At 59.6% G+C, this 17,378-nt stretch overlaps 4 protein-coding genes across 4 annotated transcripts; all 4 read right to left on the bottom strand.

Annotated features, from left to right (window-relative positions):
• Positions 1–1,131: 1,131 nt before the first annotated feature.
• LBRM_09_0340 (conserved hypothetical protein) lies at positions 1,132–3,708 on the bottom strand (the record flags this gene model as incomplete). Its single annotated transcript, XM_001562600.1, has 1 exon — positions 1,132–3,708. One exon carries the CDS (start codon positions 3,706–3,708, stop codon positions 1,132–1,134), a length of 2,577 nt encoding a protein of 858 aa, XP_001562650.1.
• Positions 3,709–4,947: 1,239 nt separating this feature from the next.
• LBRM_09_0331 (conserved hypothetical protein) lies at positions 4,948–5,694 on the bottom strand (the record flags this gene model as incomplete). Its single annotated transcript, XM_003722907.1, has 1 exon — positions 4,948–5,694. One exon carries the CDS (start codon positions 5,692–5,694, stop codon positions 4,948–4,950), a length of 747 nt encoding a protein of 248 aa, XP_003722955.1.
• Positions 5,695–7,888: 2,194 nt separating this feature from the next.
• LBRM_09_0330 (conserved hypothetical protein) lies at positions 7,889–10,981 on the bottom strand (the record flags this gene model as incomplete). The annotated part of the gene is made up of 1 exon (XM_001562599.1): positions 7,889–10,981. One exon carries the CDS (start codon positions 10,979–10,981, stop codon positions 7,889–7,891), a length of 3,093 nt encoding a protein of 1,030 aa, XP_001562649.1.
• Positions 10,982–13,329: 2,348 nt separating this feature from the next.
• Positions 13,330–15,867, bottom strand: LBRM_09_0320 (conserved hypothetical protein; the record flags this gene model as incomplete). The annotated part of the gene is made up of 1 exon (XM_001562598.1): positions 13,330–15,867. The coding sequence occupies one exon, from the start codon at positions 15,865–15,867 to the stop codon at positions 13,330–13,332; it is 2,538 nt and encodes an 845-aa protein (XP_001562648.1).
• Positions 15,868–17,378: the final 1,511 nt, after the last annotated feature.

Here is a 17,378-nt window from a genome sequence, read left to right as displayed (position 1 = left end):
CTTCTGTAGAGCTGCCCGTGCTTGTGCCGTTGCTGCTGCTGCTGCTGCCACTCATTCGGCGCACCCGTGTCGCGGTGAGGAAGGTGCGCTGGGCACACATGAGGGTCCTACTACCGTGGTCGTGTTCACTCTTCCACCGCGCGGCGCAGAAAGCGGCTGCGTGGCGGCGATGCGCGGCGAGGCGTCGAAGCATCATGCCCGCCGGTTCCCGTGACACTGGTAGGCGGCCCACGGACTGCATGGACATGTGCTTGGCTCAATGTGGTGCCGCCTGTGCTGCGGGTGGAGGTTGAAGTAGGTGGTGGGATGAGCGGGAAAGGGCGCAAGAGTAGCGCACCGACAAACGGTCCAGTGCTGGCGTTGTACTTTAATGAAAAAGTGGGGTGCTCACCAAACAGCGAAGAAATGAAGGGGTGGGTCCGCCTGCGCGTGGTGGCGAAGAGGGGTGGACGGAGTTGACAGAGGGGCGGTATTTGTGTGCTCTCGCGGCATTGCGAGAGACTGCACGCATTTCTGCGCGTTGTATACCACGCGAGTACCCACGGGAGAGATGAAGGATAATGGACGGCTGTTGTAACGGTAGGAGGGGTGGTGGGGGAGGACAGCACAGGCGGCAGGGCTGACTGGCAAGCGACCGTTCCTGTGCTTATGTATATGTTTGGGTGCGTGCATGGACCCCAACGCCGAGTCACGCAGCATAGGGAGAGCAGCCACCGACAAGAAGAGAGAGCGAAGGTCGGGTGCTCTCTCTTTCATGTGTTACAGCGCATACGAGTCCCCCGCCGGTGGAAGACACACCCACCCACCCACCCACCCACACACACACACGCCGACGGTGTTCATTTCTGCTTTGTGAAGGCGTGGGAGAAGGGAGGAGGCAAATGGCTGGACAGACGGAGTGGGGGGGGGGGGGGAGGCGCATACAAGAGCAAGAAGAAGACCACAATGCAATATACTGGAGAAGAAGCGAAGGCGTAAGTGGGTGTTGGTGGCGCTGCTCCGTCGCGCGTAGGGGGAGTAGTGGAGGAGGGGTGTGCGTCACCCTCTGACAAGCCGCTTTGATCGCTTACGTGCGCTCCAGCAGATCAGTCTGCCCTGTCTCTTTCTGTTGCCATTCGTTCCTTCGACAGGTCAGTTGAGAGTAGCGTCGCGTGTTAAGTCGCGGCGGCAGGTGGGGCAGCTCTGCGATTCTATTAGCCACCGCTGAACGCAGTTTTGGTGATAGCAGTGACCACAGGGAAGCGAGAGGAGGCAAGAGCCAGGTTTGACACCTCGCACGGCACCCTGCTCGGCTCCCTCGTCAGCGACTGTAGCTGTATTGCTTATCACTGCTGCAGCGCTGTCGTTCTTCTGGCTTGATCCCCCCTCCGCCGCACGCGACGGTTGCAGCGGCGCTGATGCTTCGTTTATCTCAGTTGTGTGGGTCTTCGATGCACGACCCTCTAAGCATATCGCACACACGCTCTCTGTGTCGTCAAGCGGCACTGGAGTGCAAAGGAGCTGCGGCTGCGAAGAGTACAGGGGAAGACCAAGACTGTAGCCGCTCCCCGATGCCGTGACGGCCGCGATGGATCCACTGCCCCGACCGCCGTGGACGAGCACGTTTCGGTATGTTTGCCCAGCTGACGTCCACATAGCGCCACGGCTGCCGCTTGCACGCTGAGAGTCGAGTCTCACCGATGACGCCGGCAACGCGGTCAGCGTGCCTGGTGATACGGCCCGCGGCGTCGCCATCGAGGCGGACGACGAGCACCTGTCCATGAAGGGCGTCCCCGCGCCATGAACTCCACAGTCCCCAATGCAATTCTGACTACACGAGTCAGAAATGGCGGCGCCAGCGCTGCTCGCTGGCGGGGTCATCACTCTGCTTGTCAAGGAGTGCCAACTCACCTCCGGGGCAGCAAGGATGACTGTCATGGACCCCGTCGGTGCGCATGGGAATGCCCAGTATGCCGGACGCAGCGGTGACGTCGCCGGTGTTCGTGCGTCAGCAAAGTCTTTGCCTGGCGTATCAAGAGCGGCTAACGTCGGGACAGAGGACATGGAGAGTACAGTACTCGCAGCGGAGAGGCCTAGGTCGGACGCCGGAAGCGGGGGCGCAGTTGCCACTCCGGAGGAGGAAGTTGGAGGGTCACTGGTGCTGACGGCTGCGTAGGCGGGCGACTGGCACGCGGTGGCGGCAAAGAAAGAGGAGGCGGCGGTGGCGATTGCCGGCTGTATTCCGATGGGGACTAAGGCGATGGCGCCCGACATGGCGCTCGTGCACGTGCTGCTGGGACTGCCGTGTGCGTTGTTTACATTGCTGGTGTAGCTGAGGCGCATGCACGGCGGCGGCGGCGGCGGTGACGGCATGGTCGTAGCCGAGGATGCAGGGAGGGGAACACGCCGCCTGGAAGCAACTGCAGTTGCCATTGCTATGGCAGCAGCGGCGGCGGGGGTAGAGCTTCCTCGTCGATTGCTGACGGAGTTGGGCTTCGCATCGACCGTGCTCGTGGACTGGCTCGGTAATGAGCCAGAACGAAGTGGCGGTGGTGTTGGTGCAGCGCAGAGCGTCGAAGACGTTGTGCAGTCGGCGCCACTCAAGGTATCGAGGATTGTAATCATTGTATTCTCCTGCAGTGCCAGTCCCACGGGTGCTTTCGACCGCGGCGTCGCCGAGACAGTGTCGGTGGTGGTGGAAAGAGGCGACTGCGGTGTTGGCTGCGGCTTCTCTAGCGCCTGGTGAGGAGCAGCGTTCTTGGGGGCTATCGAAGGACGTCCACGACTTACTTGCTCGTGCGATGCTGACCTTGACGAGATCGCTGGGGCTGCTGCTGAGGCTGATGTCGGCTCCTTGACGTTGGTAAGGGGGTAGAAGGCACACACGCTTTCTGAAAAGGCAGGGAAGAGCGGTGGGTGGTGATCCATACATCCCACTCGCGACGCGACTGCGCCGCCGCACGTCAAGGATGCTTCACACGCTGGGCGTGGTTCGTGGTGCGCTTGCGCGTGTGGGCAGGGTGAGATCGGTGAGCAACACCGGGCCTTGTCCAAGCGGGCATCAGAGTGGCTTCTGCGCCAGCTGCCGCAACCCGTTGTGATAGTATTGGTCGTTGACGGCGTTACATCTTCGGCATTGAACTGGTTTGCTGATGTGTTCACCTCGAGCGAGCTCTCCAGCGTACTATGCGACAGGCGCGTCGCTTCGATAGAGGAGGCGGAGGTAAGGGGGCCATACGCTGAGTCGTCGTCAAGGCTGCCAACGGCGGGTGCGATGCGAGCATGGACAGTACTTGACCGGTCACTGGGGTCACTGCCACCATCCATGCGCAGTGCAGTATACGGAGACTGAGGCGGGGGCCAGGTAGGTGGCTTGCTGACCGAGCAGCCATCGTCAGTGTCTTGCACTTTCGTGCTGTCCATGAGCATCGGCGATTTAGAAAAAGGGCTGAGGGCCAGCGCTGGTGCCATGCACATCTGTATAGATGCTTGCGGAGACATTGCCGCCGTGTTGTTGGTGACAGACGGACTCAATGGCGGCATCGTCCCCCCCACCCCACCGGTGCAGGCAGGTTCGGCCATAGCAGCCATGGCGGCCAGCTCCGGTGGCACCATACCGAGAGTAGCAGGTAAGAGTACGGTGGGCGGTGTAATGTGCTGCTGCGGTGTCGTCGGTGGGAGTTGGCTTGTCGCCTCGAGTTCCCTGAACACCTTGATCGCGGACTTCATGAGTGGCGGATGACTACAAGCCTAAGGTGAGGCTGAAGAAACAGACAGCGAAATAGAGAGCGAAGCAAGACACACGGCGTTTTTTTTTTTTTTGGCAGGGGGGGGGGCGGATGGAGAATGGAGGTCAAGCGCCTGTCTGTGTGTCTTCTTCGAGTGCAAAAATGATACAACGCACCACACCCCCACTCTGTGCGTGTGCGGTGAAAGGCGACTGCGACCCGCCCTATGCCGCACGCCTCCTCTCCTTCTTTGCCGCCACACAGGCACGAAACACTCGCCCACCCACACACGAACAGCAAAGCAGCAACAAAACAAGCAAATAAGAGAGGGGAGGTGTATGGTCAGCGGTTCAGACGGAACCTCGCGTCTCCTCCTCCTCCTTTGAAGTTCAGGGTAGGGGGAAGGGAGGCGGCGGTGCCCTCGGAGGGTACCAGACAGGAAAGAGGGAGATGTACTGCGACTAAGCGCAAGCTGTGTAGCTTGTTGGTGTTTGCAGCTACGTGTGTATATGCCCCCCTCCCCCTCCCGTGTAGACGTAATCGTGGGGTCTTACGTAGGGTACCAGCTAGTCTGTTGATTTCGATGCGTACTTGCACCTTCTCAATGACGACTCATCCAACAGCCAGGCAGCGGACCGCAGACCCGTACCACACCATGGGCCAGTGTGTGCGTGTGAGTGGCACGTTGTTGTGAATTGGGGTGGTGGCGGTGGTGGGGAGCGAGGGCGCACATGGACAGAGAGCCACAGTGTAGATAAAGGTGAAAGCGGATCACAGAGAGAGAGAGAGAGCGAGAGGAACAGCGATACACACACGCACACATTATGAGGAAGAGCGATCGCGTGGCGAGGGCATGAGGTAACACTGACGGACGTGACACCGTTACGTTCGCCTATCGCCCTACCCCCTTTTCCCTCACTAAAGGCAAGCGCACACCTGCGACCTGACCTACTCCGCCCAACGGAGGGTCGGAGGAGAGGGAGGGAAGGTGAGTGAAAGCATGCCTGGCTAGCAGACTGAGGGGGAGACGAAGGAGGCTAACTGATCAGCCTCCTGGTCAGCGTTTCTATGGTTAGTTCGCTCGTTCGCTCTCCGCTTCGCGTACGTTTCTTTCTCTCTTCCCTTTTCCTTTCAGAGATGTTTCGCGCACTTTGTAAGCACAATGCACTCGCATGGGCAGTGATGCTCTCGCACACGTGTGTAGGCTTCGATACAATACTAATCAAGGCACGCCAGCTTCTCAGCGCCGCTGGCGTGCCGGCAACACGTGTTCCACACGCGCGACATGCACGGCTGCGTGGCAGACCTGCTCCATCACATCCCCGACATCCACCTCTGCGCGTCCACTACGTCTCTTTTGCGCGCCGGCTTTCGAAGCGTCCACCACTGTCGCGGCACCGTCATCAACGGCCAGTTGCGACAGCGGTACCGCTACTTTAGTCTGTGTCACGCACGCGCACGCGGCTCGTAACACGTGTACGGCGCCTGCATCCCCGTAGACAGAGCGAGAAAGATGTACCGCACACCGCAGTACGCCGGTGCGCCGCTGGGTCGCACTAATGCGCTGCCGTCGTTGCGGCAGTTGCCTTGAGCGGATGGCGCCGGTTTTAGTGGCACTGGTCGGAGGGGGGCTCGGCGATGAAGCGCCCTCAGCACTCCCTGCCCCTCGCGCTGCCGCCTCCGGCCCAGGTGTAGAGCTGTCAATGCCCTGCCACACGGCGCTGGCCAGTGTCAAGGCATCGGGGCCGGCGTAGCGCACCCCGCCAATCAGTTGCCAGTACGCACGCATGCTGCGCATCACTGCCGTTGCGTACACCTCCGCGGTTGCTGACGTCTTCCAGATAAAGAGCTCTCGCGGCGAGGCAGAGGCGCCTGCCCCCTTCTCCATGCGCTGGGGTCCTTCCATTCTGGGCAGCGCAGCGGCACGCAAAGCAACGTGGAGGACGAGCATGCACGGGCGCTCCCGTTTCGCGCCAACACGCACCATTACTGATCCGATGAGCTTCCTCACCACTCCTACCATGACTGAAAAGGGGAGAGAGGGAGGGAGTAGAGAAGACTGAGGTAGACAGACGAGGAGGAGGAGGCGCACGCAGATTAAGCGCAGAGTGAGTCGCACGGCACGGCTGTCGATGCCTCTCTGCAGGACCGATGCTATACCACGGGATCGTCTTCGCACGACCAGGGAGGACACGCAGCATACACGAGGCGGATGCACACAACCTGCACTCGAGGCAGAGAGCGTTTGCCTCCTCCCTCCCCCACCTCTGCGACATCCAATGGAGAGAAGGAATGACGCAGGCCTGTGCTGGGCAGTGGAGGAAAGGGGGGTGGGTGGGTGGGTGGATGGGGGCAGAGGCGGAGAGGCAGGCGAGCGGAGGTGGGAGAGGGGAGGAGGACTCGGCATTACTGCTTGCGCGCATTTCTTCTGTTGCTGTTGCTCGCTGCGTTCGACGGAGGAGTCGGGAATAGAAGATCGGAAGGCATTGGGATAGTCGCTGCAGAGAGCACGGAAGAAGACAGGGGCTGCGCCACGACAGCTATGAGAGAGGAGGAGGGGGAAAGCAGCAGACATGCGCACAGATACTGGCGCTGAGAAAGAGATTCGCATGAATGCGAGCCCGCACCACCACAGCCCAGCCACGTCTCTCTGCTGCCCCGCGGCGGAATCCGAGTCATCCAGCACCAGCCGCCCTGCCGCCGTATTGGGCCATGCGTCTAGCGGACTCTTCTCGTTTTTTCCCCTCGTCCCTCCTTTGCATCACGTGCTGGGCGATCGGCACCGCACGGGCTCAGGCGGAGCGCATGTCCTGATCCGAGCGGGCTGCGGCCAGGGTCCCTGGCCGAGGGTGCAAGCGGTGGCGGCCGTCGGAGAGGGGTGGCCAGGCCCCTAACCAATTCAGCAGTGGCGTCGACTCCACCGCCACTGCTGAATTGGAAAGCCTGTCGACTTTGTTGTGATGCTCCGCTACACGATGACTGAAGAGAACATGAGACGAGAGGTGGACGCGACAGCCTGGTAGCGCCAGCATTGGTGCCCCCCCAAAACAGCTCAGTATGCCATCCGCCACCGTTGTAGGGCCCGTGTCGAGCGCCATGAGGAGGGGAGGTGCGACCGTGGCAACAGCCGTACTTGTCTTCCTGGTGTCTTCGCTGACCCAGTTGGTACGCACAGTAGCTCAACTCCCATTTTCATCGCCCCACACTCAGCGCGGCAGCTGCAAGCAAAGGGGGTCGCAGCCTTTTGTCGCTGTGCTTGCGAGAGTGTGGCTTGCCTGAAGCATCGCGCCCGCTCATGATTTCATGTCTGACTGTGACGCACCATCTACCCACAGTGAGTAAAGGAGCTTCGAGCAGGAGAGTCTGTCCGCCGCCCTCTAGGGAGCGGATGCGTTGTGGTCACACCGGCATTCGGTGCGTACGGCTTCGGCGCCAAGTGCACAAGGCGTTCCTCCTCCCGTGATGGCGAAGAGATATGGGCGGGTGCGGCGCAGCAGCGCTGTGAGGTCGAGTGGGGCGGGCGTCGGACACTCCGAGCAGGTCTCTGTCGTCTGTGCGTGTGTGTTGTACCAACCCCAGGGCAAGGTGGTGGTGGGGGGGTCGTAGTAGTGGGGGAGGGGGGGGGGGGGTAGACGCAAGGTAACAAAATGAGAGAACGAACACAAGAACAAGCAGGCGCGCAAAGTGGAGTATCTACCGACACAGAGGAGGTAGCCCAGAGGTACGGAAACGAACGCAAAGGCAAAATAGCAGCAGCAAAGTTGGGACCGCCACCAGAAAAAAAAGGCAGCGTAGCGCACACACACACACACACGCATGTGCGTATATATATATATATATATGTGTGTGTGTGTGTGTGTGTGCGCGTCTTTAGAGTCAGAAAGCTGCAATGATGCGCAGAGAGAGGAGGAGAGAGGGGTATACGCCCCCCCCCCCCCACAGACGCACATACATCTACAGCTTGTGGAGCAGTGACTGAGAAGAAGAGGCTGAGTGGGGGCAGTGGAGGGGTGCCTGCGTATACGTGGGGCAGAGGTAGAATGGACCGAGGTGAGAGAGGCTTAGACAACACATCCGCCACCCCTGCGACGTGTCCTCTTCCACCAGGAGGGGTACCGCTCCCCCCTTTTCTCTCTACCCTTCTGCGCCAGTTTGCTGACGTTCTTATTCCAAATTGCTGCTCAGTCGGATATGTTCGCGGTTTCGTCATCGGAGACGGAGGACGTTGCCACAGCCGTGCTCGCACTGAGAGACCGGATGTGCGCCTGCAGTCGGTGCTGCTGATCCCACAAGCGAGTCTGCGTTTCCTCATGTCGTTGAAGGTATCGCGTGGCGCAGCGCGCGGCCAGATGCTCGAGGATGCCTTGCTGCGGCACACCAAACGCAGTCACCAGCCGACGGTAGATGTTGTGCAGCTCCGGCGCGGCCAGCGGGCGAAACAGGATCTTATAGCTGGAGTAAAAGTAGTAGACCAGCACCCGCACAGAGTCGTAGCTCAGGTCGAGCGCGACAGCCTGTCGATCAAACACCGCGCGAAGCAGTAGGTCCGACTGGGAGGAGATGACGGGGCGCAGCAGCAGGTCACTGCTGAAGTTGTCCAGCACAGACGCGTTATCCTGCAGTGCAGCGCTGCCATCACTGTTGTGTGAGGTGGCACAAACCGACGGGCTGCTGACGGCGCCTCGGCCGCCAGTCGGACCCGGGCCTGTGTTGCTGCCAGCGAGTGGATTATCCCCGACGAAGGGCGGAATGTTGCCGGGTCGCCAGACACTCGACTCACAGTTCCTGGACGAGGTGGAGGGCGAGCTACCGTCGCTGCCACCGCCGGGTCCATGCGCCGCTGCCACCATCGTGGTCGACGGCGGGACGACAACGAGCGGGTTGGCGGGGAGTACGTCAGGGTGCTGCGCGTTGTTTGCTGCACCGATGGCGCTGCGGCTGTGGTTGCCACTGATGTCGTTAGTCCCGCTTGTGCTTGCGCTCGAGGAGAGAGTAGCGTTGTGCTGCAGGAGTGGCGTCTGCGGATTTACGGCTGCCATCTCTACCGCGTTTCCAGTCTGCACGTTCGCCACGTTGGATGAAGATGTCGGCGACCCCAACACGACGTTGGCAAGCTTGCTCTTCCGGGCTGGGCGACGAACCATGCGTCGCTGTGGTACCACAAACGACAGTGCCGACGGCGATTCCGACCCATTTTCGCCTGTTCCTGCCAGCACGCCGTCAGGCGTGGAGGCTGGCACGCTGCACGACCCCACCCTCTCATCCTTGCGGGCGCCCTTTCTTATTCCTCCAGCTGCCACGTGGGACCCACCCGTACTGTTCGCAAAAGGGATGGGGTGGCTGCTGATGCGATTGCCAGAGGCAGCGCTAGCACCATCCGCAGCGGTCCTAGCCAAACAGAGGGAGTCATTGTCGAGGTCACTGTTCTCGTACCCTATCCGCGGGTAGGTGAACAGTCGGCCCTGAGGCGTGTATAAGGTGCTGCCAGGCTCCGTCTCCTTGCCAGCGGTGTACTGCAGCTGTGCTTGACGCGCACGACGCACCTGTTCCGCCGCGAAGGCCTCCGCCTCCTTCAGATGATGGTTCGAAGTATCCGTGACGACATAGAGGTCCTGGCGAGTCGTGACGCCGCGCAGGAACACCGAGTCGAACAGCTTGCACTTGACATGCGGCATGCGCTTCGCGCTCGGCAGCGCTGCCGGCGACACAGTGACCACGTTCGGACCAGCAAAGACCCACATGCGGCCACTGTACACAACATCGGGGCCCTCATAGCGTAAGCCGCTGCCCATTACTTCCAAGCGCACGGCAGCGTCGGTGCACCAGTGTACAGCGTAAGAGAGCAGTAGGCGACCCTCGTCACCGAGAAGGCGGCGCAGCGGATCGTCGATGGGACAGCTATAGAGCTCCTCGATCGTGCTGAAGGCCATCTGCACGGCCGCCGCGACGCTGCGCGTGACGTACGATGTGGTGAGTGGGTGCACCTGCTGAATCTGGTAGGCGCCGTGCCGCACCATCTGCTGAGCCAGGACATGGCCAAGACGTTCTGTCACCTCCACCATCTGATCCGATGCGAGGTCCCAGAGCTCCTCGCCGCGGCAGGGGCCGATGGTGAGCATGGCGAAGGGCGCCATCTTGGGTGCGTGCTTGGTGCCGTCGTACACCCGCGTGCACCGCACAATCATGCACACGCAGAGCGCAAACAGAGCAAACACACCGATAATGGACGAAATAATGATGATGTTGCGCACTTTGGGGGTAAACTGGTTTACCCGCTTCGTGCTCTTCAAGGAGATCCTCCACGAGATCTTCTCACTGAGGACGTCACGGGTAGTGGCCTCCTTAATGAACTTCTGCATGCTCGGTGTGTTACAGTCAGTCTCGCCGTTGAAAATCGGTGATGCAATGATGACTGTGCAAGAGCCCGAAGAGGCGTTATCCATTGTGTAGACAATGTAAGCCATTTCATTACTGTCCATTACCTTCGTGAAGTTGTAGCGTTGCATGAGTCCATCCACGCTAAAGACGACAATTCCAAAGCCCCAGAACGTTGAGTTTGAAATCAGCGCTGTAGAGGTCGCGTTGTAGATGGGCTGGCGGAGATCGACCCACCACATGTTCACTTCATCATAGCTGTTCACTCCGTAGAGTGCTGGCAATGTAGAACTTTTGTATGGCCCTGTCAGGTCGAGCATACCAGTGCTAATGACGGTGTAGGGATCCTGACGCTGCCCTTTAGCCTGGTCTGTGTGGTTTGTGCCCGAGCCGGAGCTGTTGAGCAGGTCCCAGCCTTTCAGGGGACTCTCCTCTTTGAGCGGGTATACCTGCAGTATAACGCCGCCTGGCGCGGTTGCGAAGAGGCTGATGTGCGGTGCCGCGGAGGCCACCAGCTCGGCATACCTATAGAACTGTGAAAAGTATTGGCCTTCTACGCGCTGGGCAGGGGTGTCGTTGAGGTTCGGCAGCGTCTTCATCACTCCCATGACGTACCCCTCTACCCCGTACACAGCCGAGATGGCCCCGAGGATGGCGTCGCGAAATGATGTGGCGTAGTCCCTCGCCGCTAGCCTCTCCTCGTCCCGGTGCCGCTGCTCGAGTTGGCTGTCGTGATGCTGCAGGAGTAGCATTGGTGTTAGAATCGTGGTTAGCATAAGCAACAAGGCGACCAAGACGGCTAGAATGATGAAGTACACACGGTACCGCTTTGCCTGGCGCTTGTTGTTTTGCTCATCCTCGGCCGAGTTGCCGGTGGGGATATGGTATATCTTCTTCATTCTTCGTTGGCTTTGTGTGTGTGTGTGTGTGCGCGCGCGCCACAACGCAACGTATGAGCCTGAGCGAGAGGAGTAAAAAAAAAGCACGAGCAACCAAAGGAGAAACAAAACTGCCGCCGCCACCAATGCGGCAAGCAAAACGCACGACCACCCACACGCGTACGCTCGTTCACTGGCTGTCAATAGTTAAGATAGCGCCACCGAAGGGGGTGGGTGGGGGGATGATGAGGATGGTAGTGGCAAGTGGCGAGTGGTGGTGGTGGTGGTGGTGGTGACAGCCGAGCCTCAAAAGAAAAGGTGAAAAGGAAAGCACAGGAGCAGTGAGGGGCGAGGGACAGCAGTTCGCTACCCAATGAAGCAAATCCAAGCGAAACCACTGGAGGGGGTGAGGAGGAGGGATTCGCCTCCACTAGCGCAAACTCACAGTCACGTAAGAGTGTATGTATGCGTGGCTGTGTCACTGATGCCGAGTGTGTGAGGGGGGCGGGGTAGGGTGGGCAGAGAAGACACAAACGAGTGTGCAAGCGAGTCGGAAATATGAAAAGGGAGGAGAGGTGGAGGAAGCGCATCGTACGCGACGTGCGTGAAGAGGGAGAGAGGTGGAGGAGGGGAAAACACCTAAGAGTGGGAGAATGGGGTAGAGAAATCCATGGAAGAGGAGACGGCGTGCTTCACACAGGGCACATGAAGGGGTCTAGCGCCCTCGCCTTTCCACACCCCTCGCGCCGCAGTCTCCCTCCTCTCCACACAACGGCAGATAAGTTGGTGCGAGAGGGCAGTAGCGATGGGCAGAGGAGGAGGAAGAGAAGGTTGGTGGTTCTGCTGAGTGTGGGCAGGTAGGAGGGGGAAACACAAGCTCATCGTGTTTCCAACCCCGTTGGTATTGGGCAGCATCTTGGACTCAATATATGATGCCGCCTACTTGACCTCATCTACGATGATGACGATCGTCGTACTCATGTGGCGGACGCGTGCCGTTTGTGCCATGGCAACCCGCCACGCCTTCTGACGGCGGCTATGCTCTTATACACCAGCAAAAGACCCCACCCACGTCCTCGCACGGAGGTGAGCGGCAACGGCTCACATAATCATGTACTTAACGGTGGAGTGGCGACAGAGAGTGCAAGTTCGGAGAATAGAGGTGGCATCTCAAGAAAATTTCTACGCACGGTCCAGGAAGTAAAAGTTGAGAGCAAAAGAGACTGAGGTAACAGAAGGGAGATTGAGGGGGGGGGGAGGGGAGGGGCAATGCCACGATTTGTAGTCACAATATCGCCCAGGCCCAATTGACCACACATACGCTTTATATACTGGCGAGCCCACTACTTCTGCTTCCCAACAACGGGACTGTCGTGACTCCCCCTCCCCCCCTCTCCCTCCCCCTGCTGAACACTGTCACACTACCTCCGTACCTCAGGCACTGCATTCCTCATTGACACCTCGACGGAAAAAAGGCGAGAGGACTTTGCACTCGCAGGAGGCACAGAGCGAAAGAAAAGCGGCACACCGCGCGCTGAGCCAAAACAGAACAGGCGGACGGTGGGCCGAAACGGGCGATCGACGAGCGGCCCCCTCCCAAAGGAAAATGCACACCTTTTGCTTGTGCTTGACTTCCCATGGGGCGGGTGCGCCACGCGCCTACACGTGCGTGTGTGTGTGTGTGCGATGACGGATATCCACACACACACACGCAGGAGGGTGAAGGCAGAGATTGCAGGAGGCGAGAGGTGCTAAACAAACAAAGTGACGCGTACAGGCCCACTTGCTCGTTTCAGTGTGCAAATATTTGCCGAGGGAAGCGAGGAGAGCCTAAAAGCAAGGGGAGGGAGAGGGAGAGGGGGAGGGAGAGCGAAGGACACGCCAATGGCAGCGATGCAGAGCTGCCAGTTGCCGCTTCGGGGGCGCACACAGATGTGAATAGGCACGCCCACCTTCAGTATGTCTCATGTGCCTGTCATGCGTACCCAAACATCACGGTAGAGGAAGGGATAGGAGGTAGGAGTCAGGGGCAAAGGAGGGTGGTGTGGGCGATGGGGCACCCGTTCGCGCACCGCGAGAGTCTCGTATTCACCCTACTGGGCCAACACGTAGTCCTTCAAAAGCGAGCGACACCCACCGCATGTGCAGAGGTCGGGTGGCAGGAAGCAAAAGCGCGAGCGCCATCCATGGCCCATCCGACATCGTGCTTGCTGCACGGCTTGCACAGGAGGGCAGCCTCACGCATCCAGAAAGAGACACCAGACGAAGAGCGAAGGTTTACCACGAGACAGGTGCTCCCCCCCTCCATGCCGGGGCCTCCTCGCGTCTTGATGCCCCACCGAGGCTCAAAGAAATGCCTTCCCGTGGTTCTATTGCGCTTTGAGCACTGACGGTGCCTCACAGACGGAGGAGGGCCACTTAGAGTGTGGCAGTGTGGAATGATACGCTTTCAACCGGTGCTGCACGTACCGAATGACGCAGCGCGCGGCCAGATGCTCGAGGATGCCCTGCTGCGGCACACCAAACGCAGTCACCAGGCGGCGGAAGATGTTGTGGCGCTCCGGCGCGGCCAGCGGGCGAAACAGGATCTTATAGCTGGAGTAAAAGTAGTAGACCAGCACCCGCACAGAGTCGTAGCGTATATCAAGGGTGATGGACTGGTAGTCAAAGGCGGCGCGCAGGGCCACGTCGAGCGAGCGCGTGATGAAGGGCTGCAGCAGCGCACGCGTGACAGCGTCCCCCTGGAAGGCAAAGGAGTTCACTGGAACTGTCTTGGTGGTGCCGTTGGAGGCGTTGTCGAAGGAGCCGCCTATATACTGTAGCGGCGTCCCCATCGACAGCGATCGAACCGACAAGAGTTCGTTGCCGTTGTTCTCTGACGGTCCGCTGGAGCTGGCACCAGTGCGTGTGGGGGTGCTAAACCTAGCGCTATTGGTGGTGCTGCCATCCACCGCGGAGAAGGTTGGCACTGATGATGCAATACTGTTACTGCGGCGCACGTCGATGACAGGAACCGTCACAGTTTTGTTGGCGTGAGATGCAGAGGGAAAACCATCGACGTTGCACAGTGCTACAGACGCGGCGGCCACCAGTGCAGGGCGACGCGCGTCGAGGAGCGTAAAGAGCTGCTGCTGCGTCACCAGCTGCGCATCGTCGGTGTCGCTGTTGCTGCCGATGAGCGCCACCTTCGAGGAGATGGCGCTGCCGCGCCGCCCACCGGCGGTGTTCTGCAAGGTGATTGGCAGCGGGTACGGCACGTAGATGGTGGCGCTAGCGGCGCTCTTATCGTTGGGCTCCTTGCTGTCAGCCGTGCCATAACGGGTCCATGAGTAGATCACATTGACCATACGGAGTGGGCGTGCGTCGACACTGCGCAGGCCAAAGCGTGGCAGCGCCTGCGCCACCGCCTCGGAAGCCGTGAGAACGCTGGGTGCGGCAAAGGCCCACATGCGGCCGCCAAAGACAACATCGGGGCCCTCGTAGCGGTACGTCCCGTCCAGCGATTCCACGCGCACGGCAGCGTCGGTGCACCAGTGCACGGCGTAGGAGAGCAGTAGGCGACCCTCGTCACCGAGCACGGCGCGCAGCGGACCGTCGATGGGGCGGCGCTGCAGCTCCTCGATGGCGCTGAAGGCCATCTGCACGGCCGCCGCGACGCTGCGCGTGACGTACGATGTGGTGAGTGGGTGCACCTGCTGAATCTGGTAGGCGCCGTGCCGCACCATCTGCCGCACCAGTACCCCATCGAGCCGGTCCGTCACCTCGGCCATCTGCTCTGCAGCAAGGTCCCAGAGCTCCTCGCCGCGGCAGGGGCCGATGGTGAGCATGGCGAAGGGCGCCATCTTGGGTGCGTGCTTGGTGCCGTCGTACACCCGCGTGCACCACAGCACGGCTGCGATGACAGTAGCAAAGATGGCTAAAAGCCCAGATAGGGCGGTGGACACGACAATTGTGATGTTGGTGGGCGAGAGGTGCGCACCGTAGTCGCGGCCGCGGACGGTGACCGCGAATGGGAGATTTGGGGCAATGTCGATGGTGGTGCCGATTTTGCGAAATTCCTCAAGCTGCTCCGCTGTTGGGTTCTGCAGCGAGGTCTCAAGAACAGTAATGACTCCGGAGGTCTCATTCACCACACTGAGGAGGTAGTCAAAGCTACTCTGCTGTACACCGCTAGAGGAGAAGTCAAACGGGTTGGTGCTGAGGATGCCGCTTATGTTGACCAGGGTGAAAGTGAACCCCCAAAATGTGTGTATGTCAGCCATCGAGTAGTCTGTGCGATTGAAGATGGGCCGTCGAACAGCAAACCCCCAGTAGCCCCGCAGAATCTCGGAGGTGGATCGAAAAGGGCCAACGTAGTTAGCGTGGCCGTCGAGGATGGTATCAAGAGGCGTCGGCTTAAAGTTGTGCGAGTTGTCGTTAATGTCGAGCGTGTCGCGTCCGTACGAGGCTGCATTCGCTGGAGAAATAAAAGCGTACACACCGCCGGGCTGTAAGGCAGTCATGGAGATCATGGTCATGTTGCGCACGAGTGTTCTGCCAACGCTGTCAAAGTTCACGAAGTTTTGGCCATGGATGCGCTCCGCCGGCGGGGCCGATAAATTTGGCAGCACTGTCATCTGACTCATCACGTAGCCCTCCAAGGCTTGACTGATGCCGAGGGCCTCGACCATGACTACCCTGAAGGGTGCCACGGCGGCGTTGGCGAGAGTGTACTCTACGAGCCGTACCTCCCTTTCGTAATTCTTATCTATGTTGCGTAGCACAATCAGCGACGAGAAGACGCCAACGAAGATGAGCAGCAGACACACAGAGAAGGCAACAATGCCAATATAGAGCCGCGTCTGCGCTCTCAAAGGAGGCAGGCGGGTTCGAATGACCCGCGGCTGGGTAGCGTCAGTGACCTTCATGACGGTGAATCACTACGACCCGCGGGATGAGAGGATGTCAATGCTCTGAGCGAGGCGTCGACAGGCGACAATAGTTCAAAAATAAGAGCACGCGAAGCAGGGTAAAGCAAAGAAAAAAAACCCACCGTGCTGCCCCACACGCACAGGTCGCCGCCAGGGAGAGGGAGAGAGGGGGGCCGAGGGGAGAAGACACGAAGAGGTGGCGAAAAGCACGATGACAGTGAGCGGCTTACCGCTAATAAGAAAGCGAGAAGAGGAGGGAAAAGGAATCGAATCAACCCCAACACACACACACACGCTTAGAGAGAGAGAGAGAGGGAAAAAGGCACGCAGGCGCCGCCACAAAGAAACGAGCGCAGAGCCGGACCCCCCCCCCCTAAAAGAGGAGGATACGCGCGTATTGGTACGGCAACAAACCCAACGAATCGAAAAAGGGGGGGAGGAGGGGGGGGGGGCAGCAGCAGGAGCAGCAATCACAGAAGAGGACGGCGACAGAGTCACTTCTTCACTTACGTGTTGTGCACACGCGCGTCCGCGTCTGCTGTATGCATGAGAGGAGGGAGGGAGGATAGTGTGAATGTGTGTGTGCGGTGCCTCTTCGTGTTTGGGGTGTCGTTCGTTGCCCTCCCGGTCGCCCCCCCAAAAAGAGAGAGGCGGTAAACACGTTTGTCACTTTGCTCACAGCGCACACGAGAGCGCACTCGCACAATTCAAGCAAAAAAAACAAAACAAACGGGCAGTCGTAACGAAGTGAGCAGAAAAGGAGGAGGAGGGGGGAGGAGAAAAATCGAATGGAAGAGAAGTTTCGCGTCAGATATGTGTGGGGAGCGGAGAGCTGAGGCGAGCACCAGGCACGCTGCACCACGTAAAGGGGCCGCCGTAGTGCAGGGTGTGGCAGTAGCAAATAGCGCTCGGACCACGACCGAGGCAGAGATGGGTGGAAGCAAGTGGGGTACGCTGGAGGAGGAGGAGGGAGGTAAACAGCAGATGGCCCCGCCGAGCGAATGCTCCGAATGTAAGAACGACAGTGAGGACGCACGTCGTACAGAGCCAGCAACAAATATAGGAGCGAAGGAAAAAAACAAAGTACGGGGCTTACCAGTGGCGACGGAGGTCGTTCTGCACGTGAGGGGAGGGGGGAAGGGGCGTGAGAGGAGTTCGGGTGAGCGCTGAGAGGATTGTAAGGGGGGCGGCGCTGTGGTGGCGGTTGGACTGAGGGGGTTGAGTAGTTGGTGTTGTAAGAAAGCCAAGGCCAGGCTATTGCTTGGGTAAGTGAGTGAATGAGCTGTTCTTCTCAGTGAATGCGCTGAGCCCTGCAGTGCGCACTCGCAGGCTGCGTGACCGGATGGCATGAGTAGAGAGGGAGGTGCAGAGAGAGAGAGAGAGAGGAGCGCGCAAAGTACAGAGTCGTTGATTACACGAAAAGCGCGGGTGCTTTACTTTCACCCACAGATAAACACTCACACACACACGCACAGACGTACCCACTCTCGGTTCAGAGGTGGAGACGA

Source organism: Leishmania braziliensis, chromosome 9 (genome assembly GCF_000002845.2).
Source record: "Leishmania braziliensis MHOM/BR/75/M2904 complete genome, chromosome 9".
Taxonomy (NCBI): Eukaryota; Euglenozoa; class Kinetoplastea; order Trypanosomatida; family Trypanosomatidae; genus Leishmania; species Leishmania braziliensis.
The sequence above is the reverse complement of the archived record's forward strand: the minus strand, read 5'-3'. Positions and strand labels throughout refer to the sequence as shown.